Genomic DNA, 15192 nt, shown 5'->3' with positions numbered 1-15192 from the left:
AAATAGGGCATCTGCAACTAATGGGACACAGACTTTTGTGTGAAGGCTATACGTGCGCGTGTAGGTTGTGTGAGTGTACCTGGCGTGTGTGTGTGTGTGTGTGTGTGTGTGTGTGTGTGTGTGTGTGTGTGTGTGTGTGTGTGTGTGTGTGTGTGTGTGTGTGTGTGTGTGTGTGTGTGTGTGTGTGCGTGTGCGTGTGCGTGTGTGTGTGTGTGTGTGTGTGTACATGCGCGTGCACATACCCTTGACACAAATACACACACACGCAGTGTGCACGCGCGCGTGCGTGTGTACCTGGTGAACGTCACAGTCTGCCTAGAAGCCTGCGAGGCGCGCGCCACTTCCTCAATCGACGGAATCAGATCACAGAACGAAAAAGCGAGAGAGTAGGAAGAAGAGAAAGAAGAAGAGAACGTTGTTCATCATTCAGCATAAGTTGAAAGACCATACGGACACAGAGGTGAGATCAGTCGCTATTCTAAATATGTGTTGTTGACTTTGTTTCACGTCGTTCCATATGTTGTAGATGTTTGCACAAAGTTGTCTAAAAGAGTAGTAAAAAATGATCTTCATCCATACATGCACGGGGAGGATATAGAACTGTCTGAAAGATGTTCAGTCTGACGCAAAGAATTATTAGAATTATTATGAACAAGGTTTAGCCTTGGGTCAAGACTATCATAGATGTATTTGATCGAGTCTGAGTTAGTATCAAAAATGTCAAAATCGATGAAATACCTCTGATAGTCTTGATCCAAGGCTAAACAATGTTAAAATGTAGTTGTGGTCAAGAAACTGCTTCGTGGAGTTTTGCTATCCCACTGAGCAATAGTCGTCTATTAGACGTCCGTCTAAAACAGGGTTATAATTGGTCTACTGGTGAAAGTTTTTTAGCGGTCTAGGCTTAGCCTAGACGTTGATTAGCTGTTTTTTAAACGTCTATTTATAGACCGTCTATATTATAGACGTCATTTCAACGTCTATAATATAGACGGTCTATAAATAGACGTTTAAAAAACAGCTAATCAACGTCTAGGCTAAGCCTAGACCGCTAAAAAACTTTCACCAGTAGACCAATTATAACCCTGTTTTAGCCTACCCCTTAGACGTATTTTAGACGTCTAATAGACCAAAAAATGCTCAGTGGGATGTTATCGCGCCTTTATAAAACATAACAGTTCCGTCTTTGTAAACAATGATAGTTGTTTTAAAGATCGGTAAAAAACCAACGTGTCGTTACGTTGTGGTAATTATGGGTATATATATATTTAACGTGGACATTGTTTATTGATTTCATGTTGTTGTATTTCTCTGCTGATCATTCTGGCAGTGCATGTCAGCTGCAACCGTAGCCCTGAAACATGACTGTCATATCATGACAGTCATGGATGAACTTCAATCTGGTGTTTGCACTTTCTCCATTGACGACCCGTAAATCTACATCAACGTTCAGATTTCAAATATAAAGTGCTTACCCCATGGCCACGGATGTTACAATTATGCTCGGGCCATCAGAAGTACCCGTGTATTCCGTATTGTTCAATAAAAAGCATTTTAATCCGATCGATGGACATTTTCTCATGAGTATCAGAGTGCAATATAACTCCTAACCGATAGGGTCGCATAGTTGAAAACATAATGGCGAAAAAACGAAGAAAATGGCCACCGATCCAATTAAAATACTTTTTATTGAACAATACGGAAGATATGGGTACTTCTGAGCGTTCGAACGTAATTGTAACATCCGTGGCTATGGGGTAAGCTCTTTATATTTGAAATCTGAACGTGTATGTAGATGTACGGGCCGTAAGTGGAGAAAGTGCAAACACCAGGTTGACGTTCATCCATGACGGTCGTGACAGACGACCGCCGTGTGAACTAGGCTAGCCTAGTTAGTACTAGTAGTAGTGCATGCGAGCTGCAGCCGTAAGCCGTCCCGGTTGAGGAATGTAGGCAGGTCTGAGAACCGCAAGAAAGGACAGTCACACTACAGTTCGTTCACGGTCGAGTCAAAAGAAAACAAACTGAACTCTTTTATCACACAAACAAGAACCTATATATACCGATATAACATGCATTATTCACGTATGATCAAAGAAGACATGCTTGCATTCCTTGGGCAGTCGATTTAATGGCAAAGTCGTCGGAACAAACTGAAATTCAACCACTTCCTACAAAGGCATGCAGCAGCAGCAGAGTGAGAAGAAAGAAACACAATGAATGCACTGACCTGACTTATCAAGATTATTCAGATTCTATGCACACACACACACACACACACACACACACACACACACACACACACACACACACACACACACACACACACACACACACACACACACACACACACACACACACACACACACACACACACACACACACCGGTTTTGAGCCAATGCAATAGTTGCACAGTCTGGGCATCACCTATTGCCCTTTGTGTCAAAACTATGTGGTTTTATCTATGTGCTCACCCCGCCTGGGTATACAGTGATATCCGCCAGCTGCACTTTCACTACCTATAGCTTGTATGTGTGTGTGTGTGTGTGTGTGTGTGTGTGTGTGTGTGTGTGTGTGTGTGTGTGTGTGTGTGTGTGTGTGTGTGTGTGTGTGTGAGTGTGTGTGTGAGAGAGAGAGAGAGTTTGGGCTGATGTCCTCTTGTACCTTTGCCTGGTTCTAGCTGACTGTCAGTACATCTGTCAGACTGTCAGATGTTAAGAAGAAGGGGCCCACTCACACGGAGCAGCATCTCAGTCTCAGTATAGTGGGGTTGAAATGGCCATTAGAGAGAAGGAAGGGTGATTTATTCCTGGTTGTGAGCTTGTGGAGCTCCTACTTTCGGTGTGCGACATGGCTTGCAGCCAAGTAACAAGTAAATCAGGCTTATTAATGCTTAGCATGATGATATCGGTTACAGTATAGACTATTAATGTTTCTCTCTCTCTCTCAATCTTTCTCACTTCCTTCTCCTTTTATTACTCAATTGCCTTTTCTCAGTTCACTTATTTGTCGTAAGAAACAAAAGCTCCAGGCAATACAGGCAGAATGTGCCCCAAGAAGGACACAGTGTATTTTTTATGACGTACAGTATATGCTCCAATTATTGTAATGTTATACAACATTTATAGTCTCAGAAACACCTCAGAATCAGAATCTCCTTTAATGTCACATAACAGCTTTACAGTGAGAGAAATGTTGTCTTGTGGAAGCTGGCTACTCATTGCCACATGCATGCGTCTCCTGTCTCTGTGGGTTGTTTATTATGCAGATAAAATGTGTAGTAAATCAGTGGGTAAACGTGTGCAATGGTAAAACGACTGAATTTGACAGACAGGACAAAGCTGCACGGTACTGTATGTACAGTATGCTGCTGGACAATCAATCAGCCCTGTCCCCAATAATCACACATTCAGCTTTCTATTGATTAACGGCCAAAACATTCACATGACAGCACACACACACACACACACGCATGCACGCGCGTGCACGCGCACGCGCACGCACACACACACACACACACACACACACACACACACACACACACACACACACACACACACACACACACACACACACACACACACACACACACACACACACGCATTGAGCCAATAATGCAATAGTTGCACAGTCTGGGCATCACCTATTGCCATTTGTGTCAAACTATGTGGTTTTATCTTTATGCTCACCCAGCCTGGCTACAGTGATATCCGTGATATACTTTTTACTCTCCGAGCTTGAGGTATATCTCTGAATACTTTTGACTCTGCTTACTTTTTATTCTGAAAATATTTACTCTACTCATATCAAGATAATTGGACACATCTGACCGGTTTTCCTTGCTCTTCCCTTTCCTCGAAACAGCAAATGATAGGAGCTTGTACGAAAAATGTGTTCACGCACTTCTTTACACCTGTAAACCAGTAATGTGACATTAAAGAAGTAGAAGTCGATGCAGAGATTGCAGACTAGTTCAGCTTCTTTTTCTAATGAATTTCCTTCACACTGTTTCCTTGTTTTCTGGTCTTGGCATCGGTACAGCAGCAGGTAGTGTTGTGCGATTGTGAATGCCATGCAGGCATGCTGTGCGGCTCTTGTTGGATTAGGGACATGTTGAGGCTCGCTCGGGCTCAGTAATTCATAGAAATACCTCAACTGTGGCAGCTGCAACCACATAGAAACCACACACTGTGTAGAATAACAAATGACAGGCAAGCCTATGTGTGAAAATAAGGCTTAAAAGTATATGCTACAACAAGCACAACATTGTAGCTGGATACTTCAGCACAGTGTTTGTAAAAAATAGTTTCAAGCTTTAAAAACACATTTTTTGTTAGCCAATCTTGTGGCATAGGCTACACCAGTGTGGTTAACGTTGAAAATGGGACACGTATTTTAGTCGAAAAAGATTCAGGAAGGTACACTGTCTTATGCAACAGACAAACTATTAGCTGCAGGGTAAACCAGTTACAACTCTTTTGAACCAGTATATACACAAGCACACATGTATTCATGCATGGGCATGCAGACACAGACTCAGGGACACTTGTATTGTACATGCACGTCGCGCACACACACACACACACACACACACACACACACACACACACACACACACACACACTCACACACACACACACACACACACACACACACACACACACACACACACACACACACACACACACACACACACACACACACACACACACACACACACACACACACACACACATACACACCCACACACACACACACACAGACTGATAATATAATTGGAATTAAAATCATTGAAATTTCACCCCAGTATTGTACTGTACTTGACCTCTCTCTCTCTCTTCCTCTCTCTCTCACACACATACACACGCACACACACGCACACACACATGCATTGCTGTGTCACGCTGCTCAGTCTGGGAAATTACAAAAAGTGGCTGTTATGAGTAAGGTGGCGTTGCGCCAGTGATCAAACTGTGTGACTCTTATAGGTGGGTGTGTCTGCATGATAACGTGTTCACTTAATTATTCAAGGTGACATTACAAAGTACAACTGTAAGGACATGTTAGTGCAGCCACTGTACATTCATTTTGAAGAAACACATTTCAAATTGATTTTCTTATTCGGAACAACACACAAACAGTGTAAAACTAGGTTGAACTAAGGTTCCATCTTCAGGAACATTACAAAAACAAAACAAATAGCAAGTAGTGCAAGGAACAATGGCGCTATGCTCTGACTACAGACTAGGTGGCAAATATTACCCTGTCCCCCTGGACTGATTATATGGGTGTATTATTGTATTATTTTTGAGAAAAGAGAACCAAGGAGAAAATGCAGACATAGGCTTACTGTATGTGTTTTCTCTTAAATCATGTGTCGGATCTTTTCCCAGTTGGGGATTTTACTGAAGTTAAGTAACAGTAACCATATTTCCCCTGTGGTACTGCTGTAATCATCTCTTCATGTTCCTGTCTCAGAGAACACATGACTGTATTTTTTGTTTGTGTCTGCGATTGTCAGAATGTCTGGAATAATGCAAGTCATTATCTGATGAAGGTCAATTATTGCAGGAGCAATATCTTAATATTTAGAGCCCGACCGATGACAGAATTTCGGTGCCGATGCCTAGGCCACGATTACACATGTTTTTGACAGATATTCTGTTTAAAAAAACAAAAAAAAATTCTAATCAATTAGAAAAACTTGGATTTGAGTAAACATTTTTCAATCTTTTTTAAAGTAGCAGAGCTACAAGCTCACAATGCCTCACAACAACGTTGTGAGTTTGTAGATCTGCTATTTTTGAAAAGATTCGCAATACGGACGTATCGTCTGCATAATTGCCAATATGGATGACGTCAAAAAAGTCAAATAACGGGTTTCTAATCTTATCATTGCTGTAAGCTCTCCTTTTGTTTTCTGAACTCTCTGAATCAATGTAGTGAATACATATGTACAACTATGCTACTTATCCTTCTGCCTAAACATTGGTTAGCGTGGCTGATCATATTTGTGTATACAAGTGTGTCTGTATACCCGTCATGCAGGTATAATAACTGATATGGTGATGTACAGTAGCTATACTCAGTGGTCACTGGTTCTCAAACCTTTTAATTTGAAGGACCCCCATAACTCTGAGAGTGTACAAATGGAACCATGTGGACCCTTACGGGTCTGAATCGTGGTTTTCTATGTGTATAAGCAGCAGGCTGTTTGTGTAACATGACATGTTTGTATGTCATGCAGACCTTTCCCTGGATAACCGTCTGTTGGGTCAATGTTTTTGAACAGGTGAAACGGGGGACTCATCGCTCGTCGCCATGGCGCCTTTCTTGAGGATCGCCTTTAACTCCTATGACCTCGGCGTCCTGCCCTTCTCGGCCGACCCCCCCTTCTGTGCCATCAAGATGAAGGAGGCTCTGACTACAGGTGAGAAACAGCATCATTTCTTCTATTCATTTATGATATACTACAGAGCCCCGGAGTGGCCACAAGAGACACGTTTCTTTCTTAACCATTTTTTTTGGTCATTTTTTGATTTGAGCTAAAAAGCATTATTTTACACTTTGGCTATTTAAAAATAGCAGATATACAAGCTCATAGCGCGGCACCGAGTGCCGCGCTATGAGCTTGTAGATCTGCTATTTTTGAAAAATCGAGAAAATGTGTACAAATTAATATTTTTATATTCTTTTAAAGCAAACATTTTTAACTCAAATCTTTGCTTCTGCGGGTCCCTGGAACAAAATATTTTGAGATGGGGGTCAGCGACCAAAAACATATCATTTCGGGGGTCCTTGACATGAAAAGTTTGAGCACCACTGATATAGAAACATACCTTTTTTTTCAGATTTTTTGGGGGATGTAGAAGACATTTGTAGAGTCGGCCTCAGGTCTGAATGGGTTAAAAAATCATTTGACAGCTCTAATAAAAACCCCAGGTGAATGTCAGCAAGGATCTGTGCTGACCAAGAGGACATGGCAACAGCTGATTTTTAGTGGATGTTCTGTAAAATGCCTGAAGGGTTTGCTACAGGAGGTCACGATCCCCAACCTGTGGGCTGTGAGGTTATTGCAAGATTTGAATGATAATATCATTGGTTCTCAACCAGTGGTCCGGGGACCACCAGTGGTCCTTGGCGGGGTACCAGGGGGCCCCCAGCGAAATGAGTCAACATAGCGTCACAATCATTTTAACCACTTAGCTTTGGCTATTCAAAATAGCAGATCTAGCAGATCTACAAGCTCATAGCGTGGCACCGCGTGCTGCGCTATGAGCTTGTAGATCTGCTATTTTTTAAAAATCTTGAAAATGTGTGCAAATCTTAATATATACATTTTTTAAAGCGAATGTTTTTTACTCAAATCTTTGCTTCTGAAAAAAAAGCGAAAAACGTTTTCAGATGGGGGTCCGCGGCCAAATGTATATCAATTTAGGGGTCCTTGGCATGAAAAAGGTTGAAAACCACTGATAATATAATATATACTTATATATCTGTTGGGCAGAAACCTCTTATAACCTTTTTTGTTAGAAACCTCCATATTATAACTTTTTTTTTTTTCATAAATTAACGCCCTACGTGATCATACTACAGTGTCACACAAAAGCATTGAAAGTAGCAGATCTGCAAGCTCGAAATGCGGTGCCACACGTTTTTTTTTTTAAATTATCTCTTTTTGGGCTTTTTATGCCTTTATTGATAGTACAGTAATTTGACAGGAAACGGGAGAGAGAGAGATGGGGAGTGACACGCAGCAAAGGCCGTTGGGATCGGGACTCGAACCCGCGACACGCTGTCAAGCTACATTGAGCCTAGGTGCCCGGACCGCTACGCCATCTGTCCCGGCCAAGCGACGCGTTTTGAGCTTGTCGATCTGCTACTTTTGGTATTTTTGAATTTGAATCCTGAAAAGTAAAAAAAAAGAAATGTCATGGTATTATTTAGTTTTTAAAACCTTCAGCTGCCGTGTTAAGTGGTCAGATGGGTGGGCCGCTGTCCTATGTTATGAGTGTAGGCAAGTGCGCTTATCTAGTCCAGGTGCCGGGGTTGAGGGTGAGCAGGATAGTCAGCAGAATGGTTGTTTTCTCTTTCTCTAACCGTGGGAAGGTTGATGTTAAGAGATTAAAGGTTAAAGGAAATGTGGACAGTCTCTTAGTGTAAAAATGTAATGAACATTGAGGATGTTACAGTGTCAGTTATGTCATGCGTTAGTAGCACAGCTGTCTGGTTTAAGCGGGACGCATACTCCACTTTTAGGTGGTCACCCTCTCACCGCGGTGGTTGGAAAACTACAACATAACGTCACTGAGCCGCGGTGATAAGCGCCTCACCGCTCACCTCAGCACATCAAGCCGTTTTTACTAACCGAAATCACCCCTGTTCTTTTTTTATATTTCATTGTGGTGTTTGTTGTTTTGGTTTTTGGACAAACGGACTTCGATAGGAACGAGGGTTATATTGTATTAGCATACTCTACCATACAGATTGGAGAAAATTGACATTTTATTCATTAAATTCTTTTTTACATAGTGCCACTTTAAGACTTCAATGTACGGCACGTCATTTGAAAGCTTACATTCCATTCTGTCTATCTGTCTGTCTCTCTCTCTCCCTCTCTCGCCATCTCTCCATCTCCCCTTCTCTCTCCATCTCTCCATCTCTCCATCTCGCCATCTCTCCATCTCCCCTTCGCTCTCCATCTCTCCATCTCCCCTTCGCTCTCCATCTCTCCATCTCTCCATCTCTCCACCTCTCCACTTCTCTCTTCTACCTCCTCTCCAGAGCGAGGTAAGACCCTGGTGCAGAGGAAGCCCACTATGTTCCCAGCCTGGAAGGCCAGTTTTGACGCCCACATCTACGAGGGCCGGGTGCTGCAGGTGCTGCTGATGAAGACCGCCGAGGAGCCTCTGGCCGAGGTCACGGTCGGGGTGTCGGTTCTGGCCGAACGGTGCAAGAAGGCCAACGGACGTGCTGAATTCTGGGTACGCAACATCAGAGCTCTCTAGGAGTGTCTCTGTGATGAGTAATACTTTGCATGTGTACAACATACTTTGTGTGTGTGTGTAATGTGTGTGTGTGTGTGTGTGTGTGTGTGTGTGTGTGTGTGTGTGTGTGTGTGTGTGTGTGTGTGTGTGTGTGTGTGTTTTCTCAGGTTGATCTCCAGCCATCTGGCAAGGTGATGATGGCAGTACAATACTTCCTGGAGGGAGCAGCTGATCCAGGTGATAAGCAATGTAGCCATTTAAGCCATACATACTTCATCGCAAGACAAATAGTGAAAATAGCCAATCTACTAGCTCACGACTCGTCACGATGGGACACTTGTGTGTTTTGTTTGACTTCTTTTTAATGTCCGCCCGTAATGGCATATCTAAAATAGGGAAGCCAGGTTGAAAGTGTTTAAAGACACATTTCTGCAACTGCCTTCCTGCTTTGTTCTCCTCTGCTTTGCACTGCACAGGAAGTCAAGAGAGTACAGACATATGTTTGGGTGGTGTGTGAAGTGTGTGGTGTTTAAAAACCCCTTGGCCTGAAGGGACGTTCGGGTGAAAGTGTTGCGTTTATTGATCCAGTCAGGGGCCTGTCTGTCTTTCAGTTCAGTGTGTGATAACGCAATGGAGGCAGACCTCCTGCCAAGCACTGAACGAACTGGTGAACGAATCATTTGACTGAAACCTTTTAGTGAACTACTGAATGATTCAGTGCTGAAAAGAACGATAATTCAACATTTATATTACTCCTCATCGGTCTCAGCTGTCAGCTCCTGTAGTGTGCACAGTTTGAAAACAGCATGACAACGGTCCGTCGCGCCGATTGGCTAATCGTTTTTAGACCCGCCCCCACCCCTGGCGCTCATTGGAAAATCCCTCTTTTTGCATGGGATAAACTGCAGGTTCAAAACACAATGCCAGACCAGATAGAAGCAGTCTACTCAGTGAGTGGGCAGAGTCTATGGTCTTGAGCCAAGCTAGTTCTCTACGTCTATCTTTAGCACTCACTAAATGTCATGTCAAAAACTCTTATCTTCTACTCTTTGCTGTCCATGTCTGATTGTCATTGTTTAGTTTTATCACTATGACCCACTGTGAAGGATTAAAGTTCTAATTGATTTCAGTCATTTGGATTCCATAGAAGTTAGCATGTATTCTATGGAAGCATTGAGAGCTTGTAAACAGGCTACTTCCAAGTATTATTTTAAGATTATAGCATTTAAATTGGTCAAACTAGCAAATTTTGTTCAGAGGCATCTTCCATAAAACCCTAATGGTCTTAGATATTTCATAAAAGCAAAGGTTAAAGCCTCAATATTATTTCTTCACCTGGTTGGCAGTATGTAGAACAGCAGGAACAATATTACTAAAACATCATAACTTTACATATTATTCTGTTAATTGTTTAGGAAACAGCGCTGGTATGGGGGGGGGGGGGCTTTCACACTGTTTCACAAATCACATATTAGAACTTGTTGGCCATACAAACATTTTAAGTCGTGAGACTGTATTTTTCTTTAATCCATGTGTCCTCCTGAATGAATTAATAAATCACTCACAATCACTAAAGGCCATTCACATGAGCAGTTTAATTTGCGTCACATTCTGCATCAATATTGTGGCTATGGTGTTATGGGCCCATTCTTACTAATGTCTTCTAAATCCAAACAGTTTTCTGAAAAACGTATGTTTCTATATCAGTGGTTCTCAAACGTTTTCATGTTAAAGGACCCCCGAAATGATATGTTTTTGGCTGTCGACCCCCATCTCAAAATATTTTGTTCCAGGGACCCCCAGAAGCAAAGATTTTAGTTAAAATGTTCGCTTTAAAAGAATATAAAAATATTAATTTGTACACATTTTCTCGATTTTTCTAAAATAGCAGATCTACAAGCTCATAGCGCGGCACTCGGTGCCGCGCTATGAGCTTGTAGATCTGCTATTTTTGAATAGCCAAAGTGTAAAACAATGCTTTTTTAGCTCAAATCAAAAAATGACACAGATGCGTTCCAGGTCTGAATGGGTTAAAGTTATACTAAAATAACTATTGTTTTGTCACTACAGTTACAGGGTGACTGACTCCTCTCTCCTCTCTGTGTGTTTTGACAGAGAGCAAGCAGGTTGCGACGAAGGAGGAAGAGGCGCCCACCATAAACCGCAGGCGAGGGGCCATCAAACAGGCCAAGATCCACTTCATAAAGAACCATGAGTTCATCGCCACGTTCTTCAGACAGCCCACGTTCTGCTCCGTGTGCAGGGAGTTTGTCTGGTCAGTACGGTCTACTTTGCACCTCCACACAAACAGCAGCTAATGGGGGAATTGTAAACCAATAATCACGTAGACTAAAACAGTCTGTGAGTTTCCCTATTTTACATAGGCATTTAAGAGAGCTCTAAAAACCTACCATTTAAACAAAGCATTTGGTTAGCCTTTTAAGCCGGTTTAATAACCCTGCCTCTCCTTTTCGAACTTGTTTTTAAACATGTTTTAAACCTGTTTAGACTTTTTGATTATCTTGCAAATGGTTTTCTTTATCTTGTTTTGTTATGTACTGTAGAACTTTGAGGTTTGTTTCAAATGTAAAGTGCAATACAAATAAAATGTATTATTATTATTATTATTATTATTATTATTATTATTATTATTATTATTATTATTATTACCATAACTCTAGTGTTGTTGACTACCAACAGGTGTCCATCACATTTGAATGTGTCCATACTTATGTTCCCCAACCTTGAGGTTGAGGGAGGATCTTTGAGGATCTTGTGCTATATTCTACTTAATCAACATTAACCCTGGCATCCCTATTTTGGGCAAACAGATGCGACACATTGTGAGCATGTAGATGAGCTATTTTTTGGTGCTACAGTATTTGGTGTACGATGAAGTATATATAGGTCTTAAGTGAGGGATTCAGTGGTGAGGAAGTTCTGAAGAGAATAGAATCCCTTATAGACAAATTATCATTGGTGTACCAGTGTTCCTCATTATCAGTGATGAATGATTAATCGGCGGATCTTTCAAGTCTCAGGTCTTCATTGTTGACGGCATTCAATCATTAACTGATCAATGAAAGCTATCAAGGCACTCACACTCGTGTTTCTTTATCTTCCAGGGGACTCAACAAGCAAGGCTATAAATGCAAACGTAAGTATACAATTAAGTACACAAATAAACGTTATTTCAGACACAATAGGTCCATATAAAAAGCAGAGATACAAGACAAGACAATAACAACACAGAGACAGCCTGGGTACCGGACTGTTTTCACTCCATAAGGCCCAGATCAATTAAAATCATATAAACATTGCCTCTAGTGTTTCCAGAAGCACTCTTTGTGATCTCTTTTAAAGGGATATTATACTTTAAAAAAAAAGTTTGGTAAGTTTATCGTCTGTTCAGGCTTTTGGGAGCACCCCAGACAGTTTTTAAGTTGCTCGATTCAGTATTTAGATATTTGATATTCATTTTATCAGACACCCCCCCTTCCTATACAAACCCATTGTAACTTCAAACTCCATTTTAACCATTCATCAAAAACACCCGTCCTTGGTTCTGATGACTCATACTGCCCTCCTAATACGTGAGGCCGCCGTGTTTTTTCAATTACTTTTTTCATTTATTTGTTTTGGGAAAATGAAAAAAATAAAATACAATAAAAAAATAAAATAAATTTAAAAAAGTAATCGAAAAAACATGGCCACCTCACGTATTAGGAGGGCAGTATGAGTCACCAGAACTAAGGGTGGGTGTTTTTGATGAATCCATCATGGTTAAAATGGAGTTTGAAGTTACAATGGGTTTGTAAAGGAAGGGGGTGTGTCTGATAAAATGAATATCAAATATCTAAATACTGAATCGAGCAACTTGCACTAGTCCATCTTGGGAGTTTCAGCAATATTCTAAATACATCAGTATATGCCACCTGAAGTTTATTTCATTTTTGCTTTGCTATAACGGCACCACAAGTGGGCTGTATTTACAGTAGTGGAGTGAATTATTAGAATGATTAGAATTATTATACTGTACTTTATATACAGTGGCTGAAAAATGCAGTGGCCAGGTAGTGGCCACGCTTTAAAAGATTCAAACCATCGCTGTCCTGCTTTACTACTTCAGGCCTTGCACAACATGTGCTCACCTACTTCAAAGTGTACAAACCCTCTTTCATCTTTTTGCTCCTCAGAATGCAACGCGGCCATCCACAAGAAATGCATCGACAAAATTATTGGCAGATGTACGGGCACGGCTGCCAACAGCCGCGATACCGTGGTACGTACAGTACGACTAGTACTTTCTTTCCGGGCATATGTTATGTTGGGTCAGCGTCTAATGCAATGGTTCTCAACCTGTGGGTCGAGACCCCCACACATTTTTTTTTGGGGGGGGGTCCCTCAGATGACAGTGAAGTGACAATTTAAGGACTTTTAAGACCTTTTTAATACCTAAAAAAAAGAAAGAAAGAAAAGAAAAAAGACCACTACTGCATCAAAAGTAATCAACTAACTATACTATAAAAACTAGTCAAACATTGCATATAAGAAAGAAGCCACATTTTTTTGTAGATCTGCTATTTTTCACAATGTTTATCTGTGGAACCGAGTCAAACTAAATGTAATGCCTCAACTCCTACAATTCCAAGTGCTTGTCAGGGTGGGGGGTCCCCAGTTCAAGTATGATTATTTTGGGGGTCCCCAGTTCAAATATATTTTGGGGTGTCCCCAGTTCAAGTATGATTATTTTGGGGGTTCCCAGTTCAAATATATTTTGGGGGGTCCCCAGTTCAAATATGATTATTTTCGGGGGTCCCCAGTTCAAATATGATTATTTTGGGGGGTCACTGCCTGGAAAGGTTGAGAATCATAGGCCTAATGCACTGTTTCTCAATGTCAGGTTCGGGGACCAGCTAGGGTCTGTAACTCTGAGACTGTACAAAATGTGACCCTTATGGGTCCATTTGGTCCCATTTGTACACCCTCAGATTAAAATGAACACTGACGATTTTTACAGTGTAAATTGAGGTCCCAGAGATAAGCCATTGTACTCTCCCAGAGTTACAAACCTATAAGGGTCCAATTTTGGACCCCTGGTGGTCCCCGGACCCGTCGTTGAGAGCCATTGGTCCAATTGGAAAGGCCGTCTGCTGTCAGGGTCAGCGGTCAATCAGAGGAAGTCCCCCAGCTGGCCAGCAGTCACCATTAATGTTCATCAGTGAAGACAGTTAAAGACCAAACCATTGAGATAATGGTTTACATTGAAATGCCCTATATGTCAGGCACACACACTTACAGAACATGTTTGTGTACACACACACACACACACACACACACACACACACACACACACACACACACACACACACACACACACACACACACACACACACACACACACACACACACACACACACACACACACACACACACTGTGCTGGGGAGGCAACGCTAGACAGAGGAACACACTCAGACTGGACAGATTGTTCCGGCGGGCGGGCTGGCAAGGTGATAGGAACTGAGTTTGACTCTGTGGTGGCAATGGCAGAGAAGAGAACTGTGGCTATAGACAGTATCCTTACTGGATGATGCCAGCCGCTCACTGCACACAGCCTTTTCCTCACAGAGGAGCACAGTCAGTGATAGGTTTCGATCACAGAAGTGTAGCACAGACAGATTTAAGAACTCCTTCATCCCAAGGGCCATGAAGCACTGGCGGGGGAGGTCAGCTAATTTATATTGTAGTTATAGTTCATTTTTTACTGAGGATGTATAGTTTTTGCTGCATTCTATTGATGTCATGTATTTTATACATGCATCATGCTTCTTTTTACTGACAATCTATGTATGAATGTACAGTATGGTAACTGGAGCTGTTGAACAGAACACATTTCCTTCGTTCATTCAAAAATCTGTCCAAATGATCTTTCTGGGTATTTAAATTGTATTATAAACGTGAATATCAGGGCTGCAACCTGAAACTGCCCAATAAGAAGCAGGTTAGGGAGAAGTACATTTCCTTACTCAGGTCGGGAAGATGGAATAAAATCCCAGATTAAATCAAATCTGTTCATACTGTGTGTAGTATGAGTAAAATATCACAGAATGCACAAGTTCGTTTTTAAAGTGGGCAATCTGTGGAATACAGTATGTGTCGATGTATAATGTGTTATGTGTAGCTTACAGTACAACCTGAACTTTC

The 15192-nt window shown here is 41.6% G+C and overlaps 1 protein-coding gene across 2 annotated transcripts in view; it reads left to right on the top strand.

The window, feature by feature from the left end:
* Positions 1 to 321: 321 nt before the first annotated feature.
* The window catches only part of prkcda (protein kinase C, delta a), a 32394-nt gene continuing 17523 nt past the window's right edge, over positions 322 to 15192 (top strand). Inside the window, exons 1-8 of one of the 2 annotated variants that reach the window (XM_084062767.1) lie at positions 452 to 469; positions 4048 to 4133; positions 6293 to 6430; positions 8785 to 8984; positions 9155 to 9224; positions 11103 to 11262; positions 12113 to 12144; positions 13184 to 13269. In XM_084062767.1, coding sequence (XP_083918893.1) covers positions 6322 to 6430; positions 8785 to 8984; positions 9155 to 9224; positions 11103 to 11262; positions 12113 to 12144; positions 13184 to 13269 — 657 coding nt within the window. In that variant the 5' untranslated portion in view covers positions 452 to 469; positions 4048 to 4133; positions 6293 to 6321. Of the gene's footprint in view, positions 470 to 4047; positions 4134 to 6292; positions 6431 to 8784; positions 8985 to 9154; positions 9225 to 11102; positions 11263 to 12112; positions 12145 to 13183; positions 13270 to 15192 lie in introns of both variants that reach the window. The other variant, XM_084062766.1, reaches the window with a different exon arrangement.

This window comes from Gymnoscopelus microlampas, assembly GCF_963454915.1.
Source record: "Gymnoscopelus microlampas genome assembly, chromosome: 7".
Lineage (NCBI taxonomy): Eukaryota > Metazoa > Chordata > Actinopteri > Myctophiformes > Myctophidae > Gymnoscopelus > Gymnoscopelus microlampas.
This window is presented reverse-complemented; position numbering and strand designations above follow the sequence as displayed.